The sequence below is a fragment of the Rattus rattus genome, chromosome 14 (assembly GCF_011064425.1).
Source record: "Rattus rattus isolate New Zealand chromosome 14, Rrattus_CSIRO_v1, whole genome shotgun sequence".
NCBI classification, from domain to species: Eukaryota; Metazoa; Chordata; class Mammalia; order Rodentia; family Muridae; genus Rattus; species Rattus rattus.
In genome coordinates this window covers 56,931,703-56,956,337 of record NC_046167.1, presented here as the reverse complement: position 1 = coordinate 56,956,337, position 24,635 = coordinate 56,931,703, and the positions used below count along the sequence as shown (strand labels likewise).

Here is a 24,635-nt window from a genome sequence, read left to right as displayed (position 1 = left end):
AGTGAGGGGGTCATGAGAACACTTTTTATCTGACTGTGTCCATTCTACCGATGGAATAGTTCTGGTGCAGATGAGCCATGGCTCCTGGTCAGAATGAGCTACGGTGTAACCAATAGGACTTCACTGTCTTCCTACTAAGCAAGAGAGCGTCTAAAGACCATGTGAGGCAGTGCCTTCCGTTCTGGATCCCCTGCTGGAAACTCAGGACCATAACCTGAACCCTGGCACTTCCTTACTGGATATCAAACCGCTGGCAAATATATTCCAACAGGACATGGAGGATGGTGAGGGGCCCAGAGGTCAGGCTCAGAATACTCCCTATCTCCAGTCTCAGTGGAGGACTGCAGAACCTTCTTACTGGTCTCACACCTTCCACTGCACCAGCACTAAGGGCACAGAGCAGGGACGGCAGGTCAAAGCAGGGGCTCTGTGGCACACAAAGGCTGGAAAGACAAAGCAGTTCATTCGACTCTCACAGTCCTGCTGGGACCTTGGAGTCAAAGCCCAAGTACAGTTCTCATATAGGGTGAGACCTCTGGTTCCTGGCCACAGCATGGGGGAGTTCCCAATCTGTCCTGCTAGCCCTGTAATATGGATAGTGGCAGGAGAACTCAAGATCAAGTCAGTCACCAGCCAAAGAGCTTTAGAAAAGTCTCCCCTGGCTCTGCCTCCCTAACCTCCAGAGGCAGGAATGACAACTCCTGCTGTACACATCCTTCCAAAGGCTCACTGGACATGGGTGGGTCACCTCAGTGAGCCAGTACTGGCCTTTTCCTATCAGCCTGGCATAGCAGCAAGGACGGGTGGAGAAGACAAAACTCTTAGAGCCTGTCCTTAAAAGGCCAGAGTCCGTTTGTTTCCTAGATTTTATCTAATGTCCTTGTACCCCAAACCAGTGAAGGTCCAAGAGGCCTGAGCTCAATGGCATGGTCCCAGCTGCACACACAGAACATGAGTCTCCCTCCGTCTAAGCAGATCTCGGTGTGCATCCTCCAGTTTCACCTACATGCTTCCGGCCACAAGGATTTCCCTACCTTCACCAGCCGTTCTCAATGGAAAGCTCTGTCTGGGCCACACCAGTCTGGGGTTCCTCTCTTGCTCTAAGTGGCCATTTGTGCTCAGAGGAAACACAGGGATGGTTTACATTGTTTCCCACAGGATAGCTCTTCAAACAGCACAGGAGGATTAGAGCATGCCACCTTTCCAAGTTCTATTCATAACTAGAACACTGCAGCCCGCCAAACACTGCATGCAAGTCCAAGGAGTCATTAGGTCCCTAGCTGATCTCAAGGACTTGTGCTAATCAGCAACCATTACCACACTGGATCCAGCAAACACGAATTTAAATGAGCACGTGACTGACACATGGACCAATAAGACGACAAAGAGTAGGCTAATTTGCTTCTGCTGAGCAAGAGCTCACCTGACTCACTCCCAGCTTGTTGTGAACTAAGACACCTAAGAGTCCTTTAATCAACTTCATAACAAGCCCTCTCTGCTCTTCCCTTGAGCAATTTTCACTGATATTTTTTCATTTTCTTGATTGACAAAGACGATGGTCTCACGACACAGTGTTAGTTGAAGAGGAAAAATTGATCATCTTTTTGAGAAGTGGCTGAGTATCACAGACCAGAACTTTAAATACACATACATCCATGACTCTAACTGCACTGACTGTTCTTGTAGAGAACGTGTGCGTGTGTGTGTGTGTGTGTGTGTGTGTGTGTGTGTGTGTGGAGGTGCAGGTCGGACAATCAGAGGAGAACCTTGATGATTGGTCTTCGCCTTCTACCACAATCAATGCAAGATCTCTCCTTGCTCATTGCTGTGTCTGTCTGACCAGCTAACCTGTGAGCATCTAGAAGTTCTCCTGTCTCAACCTATCTTCTGGTAGAGGCGTGATGGGAAGATATGCTTTAAAAGGCACTAACAGCCTGAGTTTGATCTGGAAATTTGCCTAGTGGAAGAACCCATTCTCTCTCTCTCTCTCTCTCTCTCTCTCTCTCTCTCTCTCTCTCACACACACACACACACACACACACACACACACACACAGAGCACAAATGTGGAAGTAGGGGTGCACACTGTACCTAGTGCATGATGCCTGCTCAGGCTATCTTCCTATAATTGAGATGGTTGCCTCAGACTAGAGTCTATTGTGTGCTAGAAACACCATCTTTCCTTCTCCTCTTCCTGCTATTCATTCTTTACATAGGACAAGCATGGTTTCTAAAACAGATGATATCATCATAATCTCTTGTCTTAGGATTTCTATTGCTGTGACAAAAACACCGTGACCAAAAAGCAAGTTGTGAAGGAAAGGGTTTATTCTGCTTATACTTCCTGATCATAGTCCTTCACTGGAGGAAGTCAGGACAGGAACTCAAGCAGGCTGAAACCTGGAGACAGGAGCTGATGCAGAGGCCATGGAGGGTGCTGCTTACTGGCTCACTTCCCATAGCTTTCTCTGCCTGCTTTCTTAAAGAACTGAAGACACCAGCCCACGGATGACACTACCCACAATGGGCTGGGCCCTCTCCCATTGATCACTAATTAAGAAAATGCCTTACAGATGGATCTCATGGCGGCATTTTCTCAACTGGTGCTCCTTCCTCTCTGGTGAGTCTGCACTTGTGTCAAGTTGACACATAAAACCAGTCTGAAAATCTTTCCTGCTTAAATTTTTCTGAATCTGTAATTATTCTTAGATTAGATGTGACGTTCACCTACTTCCTGAGGCTCAAAGGTAGGCATCCTAGCCTTTTCATTCAAGGCTCTTAAAAGAAGTTTAGCACACCCAGAGCACTCTAAACTCAAGGAAGCTTCTGCCTTGGTGGCCTGGGCATTTCCACACCTTCTGCCTGGGAAGAGGTACTCCAGGGCTTCCAGGGTCTGGCTTCAGCTACGTAGGTTTTGTATCATGCAATTCCTCCCAGGAGGTCTTAAGGTTCTACATGCTACCTCTGTAGATGTTCAAGCTTACTACTCAGCTTTACTTCCTTTATAATGCACAGAAGAAACCAAAGCTATCGTATATTCAATTTGATCCTTGGCTATAAAACGAAAGTGAGCCCTACGACTAAAAGACTGTTTCCGTTTAGTCTCTGCACTATCCCCCATACAACATAAAGAAGGACTATCCCGCTCATGGCTGCAGGGACGAAGAGTATCACTGTGACAACCTCCTTTGAGTTCCAGGATAGTATAATTGACCTAACACATAATGTAAACAGACTTGATATTTGGTTGTTGAGTATAGATCGTCTGTACCACATACATTTTAATGGAAACTTTTCCCTGTTACTGGAACTAATTAAATAGTTCAAAATAGTGCCTCTACTTCAAAGAGGTTAATGTACAGCCAAAGTATACTTCTGGATTGCATAAAGTTCTAGAATTATCCTTTGGAGGTTAGACACATTAACAGTAGCAGTCCTGCCTCACTGTGATCTGAACAGGCAATTTAGTTAACCTTTTTAGAATCAGAAATGTTCTCCTCCAAAACACAGTAAAATCTTTTAGTCCTTTCTTTGCACTGTGGACAGGTTTGGGTAACTGTCTTGGCTATCAAGTTGTAGGAGAGGGTATCAATCCTCTCACGCTCAGATGTTTGAGAAATGGAGAAGAATCTAGATTGTGTACCCAAAGCATCTTTCCAAACTTTTTTTTAACCCATTGTGTGGATCTGTGTCTACGTGTGTTGGCATGTGTGTGGCACTGGTACTTGTAGGAGCCGGCTCTCCTAGCTTGTGGGTCTTATTGACAGGAACATCTATCCTCTGAACCATCTTTTCGAACCCTAGATTAATTTTTATTTTTAACAGCTTTGAATTTGAGGGTAATTTACTAATTTTTCAACTCAAAGCTTCCTTCTTTATAGAGCTGGGGAAAGCTTGCTGGTCAAAGGCACTTGTTACAGGTCCCAGTTTTGATTTCCAACATCTATATAGCTACTCAAAACGACTAGTAACTTCAGTTCCAGCAGACCCAAGCCCTTGTCCGGCTTTCAAATAACATAACACGTAATAAACATGTAGGTAAAACACTCATACGCAAAAAATAAAAAATGACTTCCTCTTATAAATGTAATTGTTCTGGTTTCTATGATTTATTTATTTTTATTTTATTCACACTGGCATTCTGCCTACTTGTATCCTAAATGTGAGGATATCACAGCCCCTAGAACTGGAGTCATAGACAATCGTGAGCTGTCGTGTGGTGCTGGGAATTGAACCTGGGTCCTTTGGGAAGATTAGTCAGTGCCCTTAACCACTGAGCCATCTCTCCAGCCCTTATTCTGGTTTCTAAAACTTGAGGTTCTTTTTATCAATTGACTGACTACAGTACAGAGGATGAAACCCAGAGCACACTAGGCAAGCACTCTGTGGATGAGAAGATCGTTGAGGAAGGTGAGCGATCCTTAAGAATACCTCCGACATCAGTGTTAAATCACAGCTAACTCTCAAGTGAGTTGAGGAAGACAGATTGCAGCCTAGTCTCTAAAATGCACCCCTCCCAAGCTCATGACATCTTTTCTATTTCCAAATACAGGAACTTTTTGCTGATACGTCTGCAGCTTAAGTAATCTGTAAGTTGTCAGATTTGGCGAGGGGTAAACAGTTAGCTCTCTATCCCTAAGCACAGACTGGGGATGGCAGGAAACAGGAGAGTGTGGGCTGCAGTGGCCTTGGAGTATTAGATCCTGGCTTCTAATACAGGAACAGATCAATACCACATGGAAGCTTCTTACAACATGGAGGCTCAGAGGCGTGGCCCATCCATCTGTCACAGGCTTTGCAGGTGACACTGAAGTTGCAAATGTGATACACAAGAAATCCTACTCAAATTCCTTAGCCCTTTTACGTGGCCTTCAGACTTGGTTAAACATCAGACCAGGATGTGGACAGCTTTTGGATACAGTATACATTTCTCAGCATCCTCCAGTGAAAGGGTATAAATTCTTGAAGAAAGCTGGGGCTGAAACATTCTTAAAATACTTTTCAACACTTTTAAATGGAACCCAATCTAAGGATTTACCCAGTTAAGTGGCATTCATTAAGCCTCCCACAGCTAATTTACATCAGAAGGGTAGTGCTCAGGAGAGATCTAGATATTTCCAGTGTTTGTCAGCTTTCGAGTTGTAATTTCCTCCTCGGTGCAGTAGTGGAGGGGGATGAAGCATTTGATATTCTGAGTAAATGATACTACAAGAAAGGTCACCCCATCACTACAGAGTCAACTCTACACTACTCAAGTTAACTGGTTCAAACAGGTTTCTGGCAACCTGGTGAGAGATAGGTCCCATCTACCAGGTGCCAGCTTCTCTTGCCCTCCGCACAGTGCCTTGTGATAAGCCAAGTGACTGGATCTAAGGAGCATCTCAGCCTACACTTCTGACTGTAGAGAAACATGTCTCTACAAAGATTCGTGTTTGTTTTTGTAACAAATGCCTAGAGAAGGAGTTTGGGGAGGAATGCTGCGCGAGTGATGCTTGCGATGTCAGTCAAGTTCTGGGCACCGGAGCGGGGGATGGACCATGAAGACAGAGTAGAAGCCAGCTGGGAGAGGAATGGGAAGACGTCTCAGTGTGCCCCACCTGTTACGGCACGGCTACCTCCTTACTAGAAGGCGTTGTTCATGTTCAGTCACGCTTGTCTAGAAGGCGGGTCACATCAGCCATGCCAGGGTGTGGAGGAAAATTTGATGATGTATAAGGCACTGTGCTGACCCAACACCAGCATTCTCAGAAACGTCTAGGAGTCAGCACGGCAAGAGGCAAAAACCTTCTTTCTGTCTGCAGGATCTCTGTGGGGATGTCTTGGCTGGCTGCTTCTAGGGCTTTCTGATGCTCGGGTAAAATGCTCTACACATAATGAACCCACTGTCCAGATAGAGTCCACATCCACTCATAGGACAACGGAGTCCCATAGAGGCTTTAACAAAGTGAAATTCTGGCCCTTAGTCCTAACATGGAACTGTAGTCATTCCAACGTCCCCTGCTCAGGAGCCACCCGGAGATACCACATTTTCCATGGTCACAGACTGCTTTCCTGAGACTCAGTTTCCCCACAGTTCTCAGGGAACGTGATCCCAGAGTAGTGGGTACTTGGGTGGCACCAGTCTAAAAGGAAAGATCCATGTTACTTAGGAGAGGGAATCTTACTTCAGAGTAGGCCTGCAGTGTTTCCACATTCCTTAATAATGTTCTGGGAGCTATGTTGTCACCAATCTCTCCTCCTAAATTGGGAGTCTCCTCCCAGCAGGCTGGACCACTATTTCTGGTCTCCTGTGTCACGTTTCTTCCAGAGTTTAGATAAGGCATTCTCATCTATCCACTGACTTGGACAATTTCTTTTCTGTCTTGGTCCCGTGTAAGGTGCAGAACAAACACTTCTTCACTGAAGAAATGAGCTTGAGGTGTGTTTTTTTTCCCCTCCATGTTCCAGTCATCCTTTGGGGACACAAATGACTTTGGCTCTCACATCCTTCCCCTTCTTGAAGTGGCTTTAAGAGAGGTGGATGGCATCCTCTGGCTGTCATCTGTCTCCTTAGAAAGCATAACTGTGTCACTGCCGTACTGTAACAGCTAGCTCTCTTGCTGTCCTGACTCATAACCAAGAGGGCAGACTGGCCCATCACTTCAATCTTTCCTCTAGACACCGTTCTAACAGCCAGACCTTTGACTCCATCTACTCCCCTTTCCCCCATTGCCTGTATGTGTTTCCTACAGTAAACTCTCAGTTACTACCTTTTGTGTACATTATGTCTGCACTTGTTTATAAAATTACTTGGCCAGTTGGAGTCAACGTCTGTTGTTCTAGCTACCAGGGATGCTGAGGCCAAGACTTTAAGGCTACCCTGGGAGATAAACCTTGCCTCAGAAACAAGCAAACAAACAAAACCCAAAACTTAGTCTTGAAAAACAAAGACACTAGAGGCTCATTCAAACAGTCAAACAACTTTATTCACCAATTTCCACCTGACGCTCTCTGTTTCAGGCAATTTCTTCTAAACTAACTCATTTTCCTTAAACCCCCCTTATAACCTGCAGTCCAAAGTACACACCCATAGGCAGCCTTGTCTTGAAAATGAATCTCAGGTGATGGGGCCCCAAATGAAGTCACTACTCTCAAAGTGGCCTCATTGGCTCAGAGCCATTACCTCTGTGTGGGAAGTCACTGCCAGCTTCACCACAGAGAAAGTCTGTCTGCCGCAAGGGCTAAAATAACTGTCAAACGGAGCCCAAACCCACGTTTCATGGTAGAATGGAATGCTCAAGTCACTGAGACCATTTGTCACTTCAACTGGCAGGAGGTTCTTCCCAGGTTTCTGAGAGATGTCAGAACCTCCCCATTCACTCATCTTCCTTTTGTGGAGGAGGAAAAGATAACCATCTTCATAGTAAGCCAACAGTGAATCAATGTTTGCCACTCCCGAGCCCTTCCAGAAGAGGAACAAGAAATACTTAAGTTGGGCTCTTCAAGAGGGTCACCTCATGACCAACAAGAAAAAAAAAATGGAGGGCACAATTGTGGGCGGAGGGGAAGGAGCACATTAGCAGAAAGAGGTCTCCACCAACTGGAGATACCTAGTCCCCTTCAGGACTATGAGAAACTGAGGAAGGAAGAGGAATCTGGACAGGAGAAGGAGGACAAATGAGCTCAGAGAATCATTACCCAACAAAGCCACCAGGGCTCCCTCTCTGTGACTGCGGCCCTCACAGCCGCCTTTTATCTTAAATGAGGCAGGTGTGCGGCACAGATGGCCTCTGCTTTCTACAGGCAACACCATCAAACGCTGTGCTTTGAGGGGAGAGCCCTCTAATTCAGCAACAGGAGGAGGGAGGGGGCTCAGAAGAGCAGGTTGTAATCTTGGCCCTCAGCTTCTCACCTGAAGAACTGGCAGCAGCTTCCTCCAGTGAGCTGGGTTACATAAACACGGAACCCAAGAATGAACTGCTGACACTCTCTGAGCCCATTATGAAACAGTATCTGACAGAGAACATAGAAAATCCCCACTGAAGGCCAGTTCACGGGAGGCCCCGGGGAGCAGAGACAGGCACCAAAGGAGAGATGGCGATCCCAAGCTACGAACACACAAGCAAAGGTTTCCCTGCTGCTTTCCTCACTGGAGGGGGTGAGGGGAATAGATGCTGTCTTCCTTAACAAATCAGAAAAACGCTGCTGAGTGGGCACGCTTCAGTGTTTGCTAGCACCGGCTTGCACAACCCAAACAGGTTGGACAGGCTGGATATTTAAACAAAGGTAGAAAGCTGTGAGGTAGAAAGCCTAGGGAAGTGCAGCCGGCGTACTTGCAGGGCTCATCTGTGATCCAGAGCTAGAAACCAGAATCTTACTTCTTGCTAATTTCGTGTTATAAAACTGAACAGGACACACACCATGGTCTGTGCGCATGACATAGTAGAAGAGACCATGAAAGACTCCATTTCTCATCCTGCTCCCAGCACACCTATCCCTCCCTTGCCTGCTGTGTGACCTAGTTCTCAGATCTCATAACCACTGGGCCGTTCAAGTGTGGGCAAGCATGATGCTCTGGGTTTTGATGCCTTCCACTAGTTTCACCCAGTATGATTAAGCTTTTGAAATATTTTAACAAAATATGTCAGAAACATCACACTGCCTACATTTCAGAGAAAACTTTGGTATTTACTTCATTTCCAAAAGAAGATGAATAGATAAACATTCCTACGGCCAGAACAGAAGAAAGGTTGTTAAAAAATATTAGCATCCAGCCAGCCAAGTGATAAAGGATTACGAACCAAATCATGAATTTGAGAAGCGGCACTAGGAGAAGAGGCCTGATGGCTATTTAACACCCGTGCATGGACAGTTTTATGAGCTCTTTCCCTCCCTTCGGAACTAACTGAACTCCAACTGGCCTTTCAGAAAGAAATAAAAAATAAGCACCAGTCACAAGTACACTTTTAAATTATTCTTTCCAAAATAAAATTGTAGTGATCCTTTTAATAGTATATTAGAGAAGGAAAAACCACAGTGAAAGAGAAAACACAATCTCTAAACTCATACTCAAGAGACTCGATTGACAGGCGCTAGCATTCTGTTTGATGTATTCTTTTATCTTACTTGAATATTAAAATCAGCGATAGGCCACGCTCGCCTACTCTTTTCGAGAGAATAACAGTAGTGTTCTACAATTTGCCGATTTCTAAAACACAAAGTCAAAGCGCTGAAAGGAGCCACAGAGGATCACATAAGAGCTCAATGCAAATCCACACCCCACTCTAAATACAAACATATTACAGAATAAGCAGAAAAGATGCATGAGGAGGGCAGTGGGGATTTGCACGATTCCAGATGGAGACACAGGCATCTAGCACTTAGCTCCCCTGCAAAGCGCTGATTCACACTTAGGTTCTGAGAATAGAGTCTGGTGCCCCATGTTAAAGGGCACGGGGCTGGTTTTTTCTTTTTGAAAATCTGTGTGTCGTGCGGAAGAGACTGCAGGACTGAATATGCGCACATACACATATACACACACATATATACACACATACACGCACACACACGCACTCACACACGCACTCACACACACACCCACATGTGTGTGATATGTATGCATTTACATATATTCAGTGCTGCTAATATTTGCTTGTGTATACATAATTAAGACCTCACTTACATGAAATCCTTCGAAGCCTTAGTAGAGCCCCGAATGTAAGATAAGGCCAGGTGCTATGGTTCTAGCTCCTTGGGAGGGTAAGTTGGAGGAATAACTAGAGCCTAGATGTTTGGGGCCAGCCTGGATGGCAAAGCAAAACCGTATCTCAAACAAACAAGAACAGGCAGGGGATATTTATAGGGAAACAAGACTTTACAATCTGTTCTTGGCTGAATGACCCACAGGTTTTTGTCCTGGAACTAATTTCTTGCCTGATACCTTCCTTCCCACAGAGGAACTTGGTAATTTTGAGATGGGACTGGCTGAACTTTTGCAAGATTTCCTCCACACTTGAGGGCAGCAAATATCAGGACCTGTTACAGGGTGTCCTAAGAAACCGGATATAACTATGGGAGAATTTCACGGGGTCTTCCTCTTGGTGGGGATGGAGAGTAAAGAGGTGACTGTCCTCTTGTAGACACAGTCTGCCCTCCACTCCTTTTCTTGCTTAGTGCTGACCCCTATTCCAGTTGGCCCAGTATGGCCGTGCATGGCGTCGGCAGGCTTAGCGCAAGCAGAGGAGAGAAGCATGCTAGATCCAGAGCCTCTGTGGTCTCGTTTACCACAGACTAGGTCACATTTCTGTGTAGCTCAGGTTTTCATCAAGTATAATGGGAACACATAAACCTCAGTTCATGGCAACTAGAGGATGCTCTGGGACGTCCCTTTTCACCCTTCTAAGACTGTTAAATGAGAAGACATCCCTGTCTTCAGAGTAAACGGAAGAGACTGTCCTGAGAGCACTCGCCAGGGTCTTCAGCATCTCTTTAAGCCTAATTAAGATATTATAGCTGAAAGTATGGGAAACAAGGAGTAAAACAGGATTGAGTTTCCCATTCTGCAAAGGCAAATCATAGCCTGCAGGGCTTTACTTTAACGATTTTTAAAAAGAGAACCCATTTTAAGGCATTTCAAACAAGGCCTGTCCACATCTTCTCTCTCAAGAGACTACCCATAACTGTCAGTGTGCTGGCCCACTGTGTTTATTGTATTAATGTAACAATCTTACAGGTAAAGGACTGAGCAGTCTTAAAAAACAAGGATAACCAATACAATCACAGAACAGCTAGTGGCTAAAGCGAAGTCCTTCATTAAAGGCGCCTCGTTTCCTCACAGCTCTGCAACTGAAGGCTTTTCTGGAACAACTTTTGCAAGTTGCAGCATTTGGTGCCCTTTCCCCTACATTAGCTTCACCTGGAGGGTGTGTTCTGGCTTGGTTTCCCAAGTTTGATTTGGAAGGCATGCACTGTTTAATCCAGATTTTCAACATGAGAGCATCTGATAAAGAGTTTGGGAAAAATCAGAGGCTGGAGCATTAGTGATGGTTCTGTGAATTATTCTCCGTACTCGATGGAAGACTCACAAACCAAGTTATAGGTTTGGAATAGGGTATTTCTAGGGGCTGTGGAGAAGGTTTGTTGGTAACTGTTTGCTGGACCAGTAACAGGACCTGAGTTTGGGTCCCTAGCATCCACAGAAAAAGCCAAGTCTGGCAGCACACCCGGGCAGTGCCAGTGCAGAGGAGGCCGGGCCAGGCAGGTGCCTGGAGCTCACTGGCAGGGCCACATAGCCTAGTGGGATTGATTGGTGAGCTCCAGGTTCACTGAAACCTGTTTTAAAAAGTAAGGTAAGAGCAAGTCAGGTACTTTAGAAGGTACCTGACAATCTTGGGCCTCCGCCAGCTTATGTAAAAATATAAGCACCCCCTCCCCCAACACAAACACATACTTCCAAATGTAAACAACATGAGAACTTACACACAGGACAGGAACAACATATAACAATACTTTATTCAAAAACTCTCTTACCTAGACTTTCTCAAAATGTCCTTATCTACCCTTTAGTTTTAGGATAGCACGCTATGCTGGGTGTCCGGCTATGCATATGCAGTTAGTCTTAGTACCTGGGAGGCTGAGTCATGAAGGTGGTATGAGCCCTGAAGTCCTGGATAGCGGCGTACTTCAACGAGTAACTGACTCACATTCATATACAAAACAAAACACCACGGAAATTTGCTCAGTGTAATTACAGTGTAAGAAATGCAGGCTCTATGGCTGCTGAGAAGCAACTGTCAGTGTGACTACCCAGAACTGTCAGTGTGACTACCCAGAACTGTCTGTCAGTGTGACTACCCAGAACTGTCAGTGTGACTACTCAGAACTGTCAGTGTGACTACCCAGAACTGTCTGTCAGTGTGACTGCCCAGAACTGTCTGTCAGTGTGACTACCCAGAACTGTCAGTGTGACTTCTCAGAACTGTCAGTGTGACTACTCAGAACTGTCTGTCAGTGTGACTGCCCAGAACTGTCAGTGTGACTACCCAGAACTGTCTGTCAGTGTGACTACCCAGAACTGTCAGTGTGACTACCCAGAACTGTCAGTGTGGCTACCAGAACTGTCAGTGTGACTACCCAGAACTGTCAGTCACTGTGACTACCCAGAACTGTCAGTCAGTGTGACTACCCAGAACTGTCAGTCAGTGTGACTACCCAGAACTGTCAGTCAGTGTAACTACCCAGAACTGTCAGTGTGACTACCCAGAACTGTCTGTCAGTGTGACTGCCCAGAACTGTCAGTGTGACTACCCAGAACTGTCAGTCAGTGTGACTACCCAGAACTGTCAGTCAGTGTGACTACCCAGAACTGTCAGTCAGTGTGACTACCCAGAACTGTCTGTCTACCCAGTGTCAGTCAGTGTGACTACCCAGAACTGTCTGTCAGTGTGACTACCCAGAACTGTCAGTGTGACTACCCAGAACTGTCAGTGTGCTGGCTCAGTGTGTTTATTTTCCTAATGTAACAATCATACAGCAAAAGGGCTGGGCAGCCTTTTAAAAACAAGGACAAGCAACACATTCGTAACACAGCTAGTGACCAAAGAGAAGTCTTCCATCAAAGGCACCTCAATATCCGCTAAGAATACCCTGAGCCCTGGATCCTTTGTGTCGTGAGGTTTGCCATGCCCCTCTGGGTGTTAGCAACAAAACAATCCTGGAATGGGGCCTAGCCCTGTCTCACAAGGTAACCACTGGAAGGTCAGAGTTCACCTGCAAGGCCTGTGTGCATGCTTGGAGGCACAGTAGACAGACAGCCTTCAGAGCAGAAAGCAAAGGAAGGGTCCTCAGTGACATTGGCTCCTTTCCACATTAAAAAGTTTCCTAAGTACATGTCATGACTACAGCTGACACCGAAAAAAACTGAAATATAGAAAATCCCTCCAAGGGAAATCAAGCCCCATCAGAGATTACAGACAATTTGTGCTCATCAGGAGAGAGATTGGTAATCAAATCATATGGTCACGTCAAGGGAAACTGCTTATGGCTAGTCATAAACGCAGGTGTCAGCATGGCGGCTCACACTGACAACCTGTAACCTGAGAGGCTAAGTCAGAAGAAATTAGTTTGAGCCTGGCTTTGTTGACAGCCAGACCCTGTCTTACAGCAAAAGCTGAAACCAAGCTGGAGCTGAGACACTTAGATGGAGTCCCGGGGCCCAGGAAGTCACTGTGTGGTCAGTCCTCTGCAGTCTGTTTCAGTGCCCACCCTGGGAACACCGCAAAGGAGCTTCTGGTGCTACTCAACCCTAGTGGGTGCCTCGGGACCAAACAGAGGGAAATACGGAAGAGCACTCTGGTCTCAAACACCAAATTCTCGGTTGATTGCTTCCTTCTGGCCATGGTTACCGGAACCTCAGTATCAACCCTGTTCTAATTCCTACACATCCCAGGGCAGCTGTGGCTCCCATTGACGCAGCGTGTACTCAGGGGAGGTCCCAGCTCAAAGTCTCGGATCCTGGAATGGATCCACCCAGGCAAACACATCTAACTTTCTGTGACTGTTTTCACACTTTTATAATTTTCCCTCAAAAGTACAGCTCCGCCAACAAATGAAGGTGGAAATGGCTTTGTGATTGATTAGCAAAACTCAAATATTCTTTTAACCAATCATTGACAAGACAAAATAAATGTAGTATTATGATCTTAAATCAGTATTAGGGAGAAATCTGGGAAGACATATCTGTAGGCTAGGACAGCATATTACTAAGTAAGCAATACACCAAAGAAGAAACCATGAGATAAATTAGAAAATATATGGAGGTAAACGGTAAAGAAAATACAGTACACAAAACTTATGTATCCACCTGACGGTGGTGGCATACACCTTCAATCCTAGGCAGAGACAGTCCCATCTTTGTGAGTTCAAGGCCAGCTTACCCTATACCCTACACAATTCTAGGACAGCAAGAGTCCCTATCTCGCATGCCCCAAAAGTATGGAAATGCAGTTATTATTCTCTGTATTAAAACTATCTTTAGGTCCACAAGCTAATCCTATACTTGACAACACCTGAAAAAGGAGAACCAGCGCCTGAAGATCCTTATAGGAAGGGTGAAATAATGCTCAGGTCAAAAAAGCAAAACAAAACAACAATAAAAACTGTGGGGGTTGGGGATTTAGCTCAGTGGTAGAGCGCTTGCCTAGGAAGCGCAAGGCCCTGGGTTCGGTCCCCAGCTCTGAAAAAAACCAAAAAAAAAAAAAAAAAAAAAAAAAAAAAAAAAAAAAAAAAAAAAAAAAAAAACCTGTGGAAATAGAGAGTAACAATAAAGAGGGAAACTGAGCAAAGGAAAAGCTGGCTTTCCTATCAACAGAACTCGGGCTGGAGAAATGGCTCTGGGTTCTGGGTTCCTGCTGCTCTTGCAGGACTCCAGGTCCAGTCCTCAGCGTCTATGTATATACTGGCTCACGGGTGCCTGCTACTACAGCTCCTCGGGGATCCAAACTCCTCCTGGCCCCCACAGGCTACTGCATAAACATGGTGCACATAAACTCATGCCGGGCGCACACACAAACATGTATCAAAGTTTTGGACCTCACAGAATAAAAACATCACAAGGGAAGCCTGTGTGGCATATACTTTGACTACCTAGATGAAATGGTCAGAATTACTCAAGAATGTAGCTGACTCAGAAAGAAACAGGAAATATGAACAGACTTATAACAACTTAGGAGGTTCACTGCTAATCTGAAAAAAAAAATGCACATTAAGACCCTAGGGTTTGATCCCTACTTATGAAGAAAAACAACCAGAAAGGTGGAAATAGACCAAAACTGACTCACAGGCTGAATGCATCCCTGCAATAATTGTTGCTGCTCTTTCTGAAAAAAATTGACCATATGTCTCTAAACTCCATATGGGGGGAGATACACCTCAGTAACTTACCCAGCATATCTGAGGCCCCAGTACACCTCAAAACGAGAAAACAAACAAAACCAAGTTATCCAGATAGAAATGCAAACAAATCAGATTAATCAAAACAAGTCTGAATCCAGACATTAAGGTACCCAGAAGCAGGTAGATTATATGAGTTTGAGGCCAGCCTGGTCTAGAGTTCCAGGCCAGCCAAGGCTACATAGTGAGACCCTGTCTCAAAACAAACAAAAACAATTCAAAAATATTTTTTGGAAAAGGGTTTTAGTTGAAAGACCTGCACTTCCTTATTGAAGACTCATTTAAAAAGCAACACACTGTGATAATGGTCTTAGGCTAGGTATAGAGATCAATGGATTAGAATGAAAAGCTGACCTATGAATTTCGACAAGGGTGACAAGATAACTCAATGCAGAAAAGAAAAATAGGCTACATATACTCAAAATGGACCATAAATTTAAGTCTAACAATAGTATGAAACTCCCTTGGTACTTCCTGACCTCTGTTTGAGTGGATGAAAAGACATCAAACACAGTGACACAGAGGGCAGTTTCCTGATGCATTGCCAGACACATCCCTTGTCAAAAATAGCAACTATACCTGATAAGATTTAATCACAGGCATGATCTCAAAATGAGAAGTTTTCAAACCAGAAAACTAGGGTCGGGATCAGAGATGTACAATGGAGAACGCCAGCCACCAGCACGGAGGCCAAAACAGCCATGTGCCAATGTGAAGCTGCCCACGCAGAAGATGGAGAAATCATCTGAGAGAGCAGCAGGTGGTATCCAGAGAATAGCAAGTGAGATGGACAGAGGAGGCAGGATATAACAACAGGAACGGGTTTAGACAGAGGCCAGTGACGTCAACTGCCAACACAGTGGTAACCAGCAAAAAGCTACAGTATAAAATAATGTTACTGTAAAATGACATTGCAAAACAGAGTAGGTATTAAACACACAAGGGTGCACTTCCTGCTTGGATGCCCAAGTGCAGCAGGGGTGGAGGTATGGTGGGACAGTTATACAGAGGCCTTTCACGAGGCCTACCTCACTCCTGGAAGCTTAGACAAGAGATTCCCCAGTGGTAGATTACTTAGACACCAGACAACAGCAGGTGCTATTTACTGAGTGCTTACCACGGGCCTCAACTATTTGCCAAACTCAGACCTTCTAATCCTCATCCTAAACCAATTAAGTGGACTGGATCCAGACATTTACAAACACCAGAAGAGATTTGGATTCTGGTGGGTCACTGACTGAGAGAATGTGACAGTTTGACGCTCCTCACCATGCCTGAAATGTTCTTAAAATGTTTGCATTTAAAAAAACAGGGAGAGAACATTTAAGAGCTGTGCCTGCTCTAACTACTTGAAACTCATGCTACGTCCATAAAATATACTCCCATTGCTTCTCCTCTCTGCGTAAATCCACCTCTATTTGCTGTATCACTCCCAGAAGTCACTTCCTGCCATTTATCAGATGTTCTTACATCCTATTTTATCTCCTTTCTGAAGCTTCAGAACCAGGCCACTTAACTCTTCAAAGGCTCCAGATTTCCCCACTCCAAGAAAATCTTTGTGGCAGATCTGGTAGGCACATGAAGACATGTTTAAACGGAAAGGCTGACTCCATGATGTTTCTTTGTCCTCAGGGTGCTTTTGTGTGTAATGAGCTGCTCACCTCTACCTCTCTAACAAAGGTAAACTCCAAGTGGCACAGGGGAAATAATGCTGTTCCACCCCAAAGAACCCAAGGGCCAAAGGATTAGACTAGCCAATACCTCTGATACCCTGAGATGGTGTGAGTGAGTCAGTAAAATGATCTCAGATTTTTCTCTATGGAAAATAGAAAAACAAACAGACAAAAACCCCAAAGAACCTCTAAAGCTTTTATGCAAGTCTACTAATGGCTCAACGGTGCAGTCAGCCACCCAAGCGAAGGACAGCACCCACCTGTGCATGTTCCCATTGGTGGTGAAAGACTGGCCACACACTGTACACTTGTAAGGCCTCTCGCCAGAGTGCACCAGCATGTGACGATCCAGGGAGCTGGCAGAGCTCAGCGACTTCCCACAGATGCTGCATGAGTGGTCAGCTCCTCCAGTGTCTGTGTTGTGCTGCAGAAAGCAGTCAGTACAGTGGTCATTGAGAAGATGGCATTAGAAATACAGATGTGGAGACTGGTATAGACCAGTGAGGTTTCTCTACCTCCCAACCCCCTACCCCACCCCTCGTTTCTTTTCTTTTCATTGTATTATCTTCCATTCCGTTGCAAAACTCAGAGCTAGTCTTTGCAGGTCTATGGGGTAGACAAACGCATGTATTATTAACTCTTCAGAAGGAGTCTTAACTCTACAGCCAATATGTGAAGCAAATAGGACTTTCACACTGGGAGGCCACAGTCCTCCCTCCACTTTGAAGGCTTAAGCTGGTTGTCCGAGAACAGAAACCTGTGAGGGAGTTCATGCTTTTGAAACATGAAGAACATTTCTATCCACATCCAAGTTTCCTTAGTGACTCAGTGTCATTAGCAGCCTCATGATTTTAATGCATCATCATTTCCCACTGTTCTGTCACCGGCAGTCTGTCATAAACCAGCAATGCCAGAAGAGGACAAGGATACATCCTATGATAAGGGAAAACGATCCCAAGTCCAGGAACTCCTCGGCTGCAGGAAGTACACTGGCACCATTTACATAAAGGGCAGGAATGGACGTGAGAACTTTGGGCTGCAGCCAGCTGACTACGTGGCAAGACCCTGTTAAGAAATACTGATGGGGAAAAAGCCAGGTGTGGTGACAGACACCTGCAAATGAGCACTAAGAAGGCTGAGGCAGAGGACTGCTATGAGTTCTAGGACAGAAGGGCTACAAAGTAAGCTCAAAGCCAGAGTGGTGTAAGATTATACGTAAAGGTCCCAGTGATTGTTCTTCTTCCACACACATAGACAGAACCAGAAAGGGGGCGGGGGCACCATAATCTTTCATTATGAGGTTTAGTCAATATTGTCACAAACAATAAAAAGCATTATATCAACATAAGTGATCAGTTAACTGAATGTTTACTATCTGAAAAACATGCTCTGTCTTAGGCTATCATAGAAACATGACAATGCAAAAACTACTTCATAACTATCTGATTGTTAAAACACTAAATTTTAAACATAGCTTTTTATTTGTTAGACAATTTAATTTAATTAAAATCAACCCATCCTGATAGTGGATAATAATAATACCAAAGTAAGCACAAACCTGACGGATGTGCATGGTCAGCTGGTGCTGGGTGGTGCAGACCTTTTCACATAGGGGACAGTTGTAGGAAGACTTCTCCTCTTTCGTTTCCTAAACAAGGTTAAAACAGAGGATGAGTTGCCCATCACAGTGAACTGAGCCCATGTCTGAGCTGGGTCTGAGCGGCTGCAATCATTATATTGGAGCCTGTCCATGTGTTTGTGCAGGTCAGTCCCCAGTCAGTCCTCAGTTCCCTTGTTTATAAATGGGAAAGATAACATTGGCCATACTGTGCTAAGGCTACATTAGTGGTGGAAGAGGAGAGGAGGTAGTGCCATGGTGCTCTGTACATGATGCACTAGGTGTGTGTCACTCATACAGAGCTCCAAGAGCCATTGTCTTTTGTGGTCTGCTTGTCTGTTACTGTGGCATGCAGCCCAAGCTGGCCTCAAACCCTTTCAGTAGCCCAGGCTTTAACTCGATCCTCTTGCCTCTACCTTCCACCTGCCTCCACAGGTCTTAACCACCCTCCGAGACTTAAGGGAGGCACAAGATCCAACAGGAAAGCCTTTAGATAAAGCTAGCGTCTTTTTGGTGGTGCCCATAATAATGAGCAGAGCTCTGACCTCATCAAAACCAGTCAGCATGTCAGCTGAGACCGAAGACTCCATAAGAGGTGACAAAAGATCCAGCTCACTGTTTGGTTTGGTGGCTCGTTTTATTTTTCTTCAAAACATACAGACAAGCTTCCTTCAAGCAATATATTTTTACCTTTCTACAAAAAGGCTAACTTCTTTCACTGACGCTTTGTTAAATGTTCCTTCTGACAAGTAATTCACGGGCAATCACAAGGAATGCCCAATATTACCTCCTTACTCACACAAAAGTCAGACATGAGTTTTGACATGGTCCCTGTCTCTGTTCCTAACTGTAACTGTACTCGTGCCTGGGCAGCTATCAGGAATTAGTATGTTTGAATACTGTCACCAGGCTTTCGAAAACAGCAGGATCGTCCAGGAGCTCAGTACAATACAAACTTCTAGACTCTCAACATGGATTGGGCGGAACACCTGAGACCTGTTTGTTTTAAAATCTCCCCAGAGGACAGTGATAGCTCGACCAGACGGTCGTGAGCACTTCCATGGAGCACTTATGTAGAGCTTGATCCAGAGCTGAAACTATGGCAAGTCCAGCCAAGAGAAAGCATTTGGGGGAGATGTTAATGCTAAATGAAGTCAGAGACCAGGGAGGAAGAGTGGCTGGATGCTCTGGCCAACCTCCACATCCTTTTCTGGTCTTGGGTATCTCTGAGTAGAAGTCTTCGCACCTGAACTCGTTTGACTGTGTTTCTGCTTTTCCACTGTTAACACCAAGTGTTTCATGCTTATCCACATGTTTGATCAGTGAATTTATAGCAACATTAGGTTTGGTTTTTTCCCCCCTCCATAATCCCTAGGAGATGGCCACTTGTTATAGATCCCATTTTCTGGAAGAGGAAACTTACAGAGTGCAGAGGGACAAGGAACTTGCTCCAAACAGAGAACAATGAAGCATTGCCACCAGCTTAATCCTCAGACTAGCTGCTCAAAGCCCACACCCAAACCATGATACTGTATAAAGTCTGACCCCAAGGCAAAGAAAAGCAACACCCTTGTGATGTTCGTGAGGTGATGAGAATAAGTTATCCTAAAGACAGTGGAAACAAATGGCGCCGTAAACCCGATGGATGAATGTGTGGCTGCCTTCTCTCTCTCTCTCCAGAACCAGTCGCAGTCTAAGCACCTTTCTGGCTGTGGAAGTGGGTCAGAGAACTAGGCCAGTCAAGCATTCTCTCTCTCAAATGCTAGGGAAGTTGAAGATCCCAGAGACATTAAAAAGGAAAAAACCTGGCTTTACCTAGCTACCCAGACACGTCTAGTTCTCTCAAGAGGCACAATAAGAGGATGCCTCACAGCCATGTCAGGACTTCAGGGAAAAGTCAAGCTCTGAGGTATTTTTATCAAGTCATCCAGCCAGATACTGGCTTTAGTCGCTGAGAAGACTGAGGCAAGGGATTGCTTGAGCCTACAATTTCATGCTAGTCTGGCAAAACAGTGAGACCTTGTCTCAAAATAACCTCTAGACATCTAAGTGGCCAGTCACTTGAGGAGACATATTTTAATAAAATCATCTTGTGGTCACCTTGAAGTAGACACCAGGCACATTGTGTGGAGGCACACAGGGCTGACTGATATTGACTCTAGGGTTGATCATTAACCTCTGCCAAGCTTGAAGCTGGTAATGCTGTCGTGCAGGCCATAGTGTCAGTTCACAAACCTATGCTGGTCTGTGGAAGCTGATTTACTAACTTTAAAGGTGACCAGAATGGCAAAGGCGCATTGTGAAGATGGGAAAACCCACTAATGGCTTCCGAGCCCAGTTATTATAGCTACACTGGTGAGAGAAACAAACTTCCTGAGCTGAGAGATAAAATTAGCAGCTAATGTGATAACTAACCGGTCCATAATGAAACAATCTGGCACCCTTGTCAGCATCCGGCTGGAGCTAATCTCCCCTGGAATGCTCTGGTCGGTCACATGGATGTGACCTTTCCCAAGGCGCCCTCCTTTTACTGTCCCTGTCCAGTTGTCAGGTAAGGAGGCTACTTCCTCACACCCTGAGCTGTCTAGGCACTGGGTTTTGTTTTCTTAAATCTGGTGCTGTATTTAGCAGGATACTTCTGGCCTAGGTCTCCCTTCTAAACAGAAAGCCAGATGCCTGAGGGAGGAAGGGGTGGATGGTAAGTGGCTCGCTCACTCACTGACTTCCTCACTCCGGATCCAGAGGTGGAAGGAATGGTGGCTGTCTTCAGTGACCCTAACTGTCTCTGTTCTGAGAAGGAAACAGAGCCTGGACTTGGGGCAGCTAGCCATGCTGTGCTATTTAAGGAAAAATTCTTGCCCATGTTCCATTCATTCTCGGTAAAGCAGAGGATGAGGAAGACAGTGAATAACCTCACATTTCTTAGTCATCCTTGAATGCTTGACACCTGGCACAGTAGCTAATAGAATTGAGGTCTAATGTTAAATGAGAGACAGAGAGACAGATGGAGAGATGAACGGACAGGCATATGAAAGTGGAAATAAACCTTTTCTTCCCAGGGCTAGTGTTCCTTCTGTGCTCAGGCTGAGTATTTTCTCAGGCACCCACAGGAAGAGAGGCACACGAAGGCAGGGGAAAGAGAGAGAGAGAGAGAGAGAGAGAGAGTTATCAATGCTCCAAGCCTATAAAACCCTCCTGAGCTCTGTTGAGTCCTCAGGCTTCAGTTGAGGATTGGAGACATGCACACTTACACGCTGAGGGAACATGGAACAGCTGCCCCCTCCTAGAGGGCACACTGAGCTAAAAAACCTGAGCATTTGTCAAAGTCCATCATAGATGTTCTCAGAGAGAAGTCTGCATAAAACAATCATTAGTTCACAAACGCCCTACTGGTTTGTCCTCCTGTCCATGATGGCTCCGACACTCTGAGGAGGATGCCTTGTCTCCAAGCAAGGCAGTGTGATTACATTGTACTAACAAGAAGCTAACAGGGAAGTCATTTTACACTATATGATTTCAGACAGGAACTGAGAATTATTTGCCCTTTGTCCCCTTATCTACCTTGTTAAAAACTGCCCCATTTGTTCATTAACTGACAATGCCTTGTTCCCAGTAGAGGAGGCAGGGGCTTTTCTAACAACACTCATTCCTCCCAATTTCTGTTGATGCAGTTACTCTCTCCAATCTGTCCCGATCCTGTGACCACTGAAATTCAAGAGGATTAAACAGAGTGAACTCGGGGCTCTGCACTGCTATGAACCAACTGAACACAAGCCTTTTCCAGTTGATGGATCTTAATTGGGATTCTCTGAAGCCAAAAGAGAAAGCTGAACCCTGAACAAACGGGACTTATTTGAAGATCCCCCCACACCCCCAAGGAGCTTGCTCAGAAAGAAAACAAACAACAAACAAATCAGCTATGTTAAGAGGAAATCATAGCAGAGGCAGCCACGCTCATTCTGTTAAAGATAAGCTTCCGCTTAAGTCAAATCACAGGGCAAAGAATAAGGGTGCATTCCCTGAAAGATACCACGGCCTAAAAGATTTCCTCCATGCACGGATATAAATCATGAAAATATCTGTTGATGACAGGGTTTGGGTATATCTTTAATTCAGAATGTGTCCAGGGTTTCTTCTTAGGCAGCATGGGAACGTCTACTCTACATTCTTCCAAGACGAAATCCACTAGCTGCTACCACCCAAGCCACAGACCCTTACCTGGTTCCTTCTGCCAATGCGATTTGGTCCTGGAGGTTTCATGGGGGACTTGATGCCCTGGGGGGTCCCACCATTCTCAGTGACACTCGATATACTCATTACTGCTGACATCATGGTGTTGACGGAAGACAGGTCTGAGCCTTCTAAACCAGTGGGCGGATTTGACGTCATCGGGTCGGGGTTTTATGCTTCTAAGAAGTCTCCGCTATAGAACTGAAAAACAGAAATCACAGATGTTCTTGTCAGCAAGTTTAGGCTTATCACAGTCATGAGGTGCTAATTAATCATGGCTACCATGGTAAGGGAGACAGAAATGTCCAACACCCTTTTCTTAGTGAACCCATACCCAGAAGAGCTCAAAATTATTATTATTACTACCATTGTTGTTGTTGTTATTATCATTGTCATTATTATTAGTTTGTTTATTGAGACAAGAGCTTGCTATGTAGCCCTGGCTGACCAAGCTCACTATATAGCCATGGATACAGAGCTCCCCAGTCTTCCTGCTTCAGGATCCCAAGCACTGAGATTGGGGGTGTGAGCCACCACACCCAGTGTCAAAGCAGTTTAAGCTTTTTTCTATTGATGTAACCCATTTCCGTTCTAAGTGCACCACCAGTACAATTCAAGCCATCTGAGGTAGGTCCTTCTTCCCTTTCTTTTTTATCCGATACGTATCGTGTGGCATGCCTTGTGTTTGCATGTTGGTGGGTACCTGTGTGCATATGTTTAGCTTACTTGATAGCTGTCTACCTCATGCACAAGGAAGTGTCTCACACAGAACCCAGAACTTGCAGATTGGCTGGTCGACCAATCCCACTGCCCAGGGATCGTGTCCCTGCCTCCTGAGCACTGGGTTACGGGGTGGGGTGGGGTGTGTGTTGCATACCTTGCACACCTAGTATTTTAATGTGGGTGTTGGGGGTGCAGACTTTGATCCTCACACTTAGACAGCGTGCAGTTTCTCCAGTGTGCCATCTCCCTAACCCAAGCTGTCCCCAGTCTTTGGGGCCTGAGCCTTTCCAAGAGCAAACAGCTGCTGTTTGGCCAGCATTTTCCACATTCCCTGTGCTTGCTTTCTTCTAATTAATGTTCTAGACTCGAGAACGGGCTGATAGGAAACTTCAGGTTTCCTCTCACTGCATGCAGTTTTAAGAGGGTGTGTATGCCAATTCTGTAGACACTGAGGCTGCTGTGACCATCACCAAATTGAAAACCAGCATTAAATAGCCCCCCCCCAAAAGGCACCATCATAAAAGAACTGTCCCCATTGCTAATTACCTCCATTTTCTGCCCCAAGTGATAGTCCCTTGCTGCGGTTGTCATCCACATGGAGTAGGAAATGGCTCTGCTGAGCCCTGTGCTTCCCTCGGTATCACTCCTTTACACTGGAAGATGAACAGGGGACACTGGATTAGTTAATTCATCAAGGAAAATGACTCAGCACTACTGGCTGGGAGTAAATGGCGCCGTCTCTGACCCTCTGACCCCAGACACAGACACAGGGTGTGAGAATCTGAGTTCAGTGCTATGCGGGATGTATAGAAACTCACATCTCAGAAAAGGAAAAGAAACAGATTCATCTTTTTGCTTAGCAAGAAAACCGTGGGACCATTTATTTGCTGTGATCTCAGATCATTATACTCACGAAATAAAAGAACAAAGTAAGTCATCCTTTTCTTGTAAAACCGTATGATGCGGGCTTTCAACCTAACGTCCCCTACCACCTCACATACTCTCAACAGTCAGGGAATTTTCAGTTATTTACTCTTTCACAACAGATTCTTTTGTACTGTACCCCATTTCTTCACAGATCCTCACTTGAACCACTGCACCCCTCGTTTCTTAGGAGCTCAGAGTCTAGACAACATTAGGTCACATCTAGAAGACACGAGCTGATAGATAGATAACAAATGACCAAAAGGAAATTAATAACCTAAGCCACACCAAAACTGACTTTCTTCCTAAACCAAAATATTAATTATATGGGAGCCACTCAGTAATAGAGAAATTGTTTGACACATACAGGACTTTATATTCAATCCCTTGAACATCCCCTCAAAAGAAAAAATGTGTTTCATGCTGTTATGATCTGATGCGTTCCCTCAGAAGTTGGCATTAGAAACTTAATTCTCAAGTTCATAGGCTAATGAGTGATCCTTGGAAGTGGGCCTTTTAGAAGGTCAGTGCGATCCAGGA

General features: G+C 45.2%; 1 protein-coding gene across 1 annotated transcript in view; it reads right to left on the bottom strand.

Annotated features, from left to right (window-relative positions):
* Positions 1-24,635, bottom strand: part of Rreb1 (ras responsive element binding protein 1) — a 124,201-nt gene that overhangs the window by 35,302 nt on the left and 64,264 nt on the right. Inside the window, exons 3-6 of the mRNA XM_032884305.1 lie at positions 23,718-23,824; positions 22,437-22,649; positions 18,159-18,248; positions 16,861-17,024 (exon numbers count right to left, since the gene is read on the bottom strand). Of these exons, the coding sequence (XP_032740196.1) occupies positions 16,861-17,024; positions 18,159-18,248; positions 22,437-22,607 (425 nt within the window). The 5' untranslated portion in view covers positions 22,608-22,649; positions 23,718-23,824. The remainder of the gene's footprint in view (positions 1-16,860; positions 17,025-18,158; positions 18,249-22,436; positions 22,650-23,717; positions 23,825-24,635) is intronic.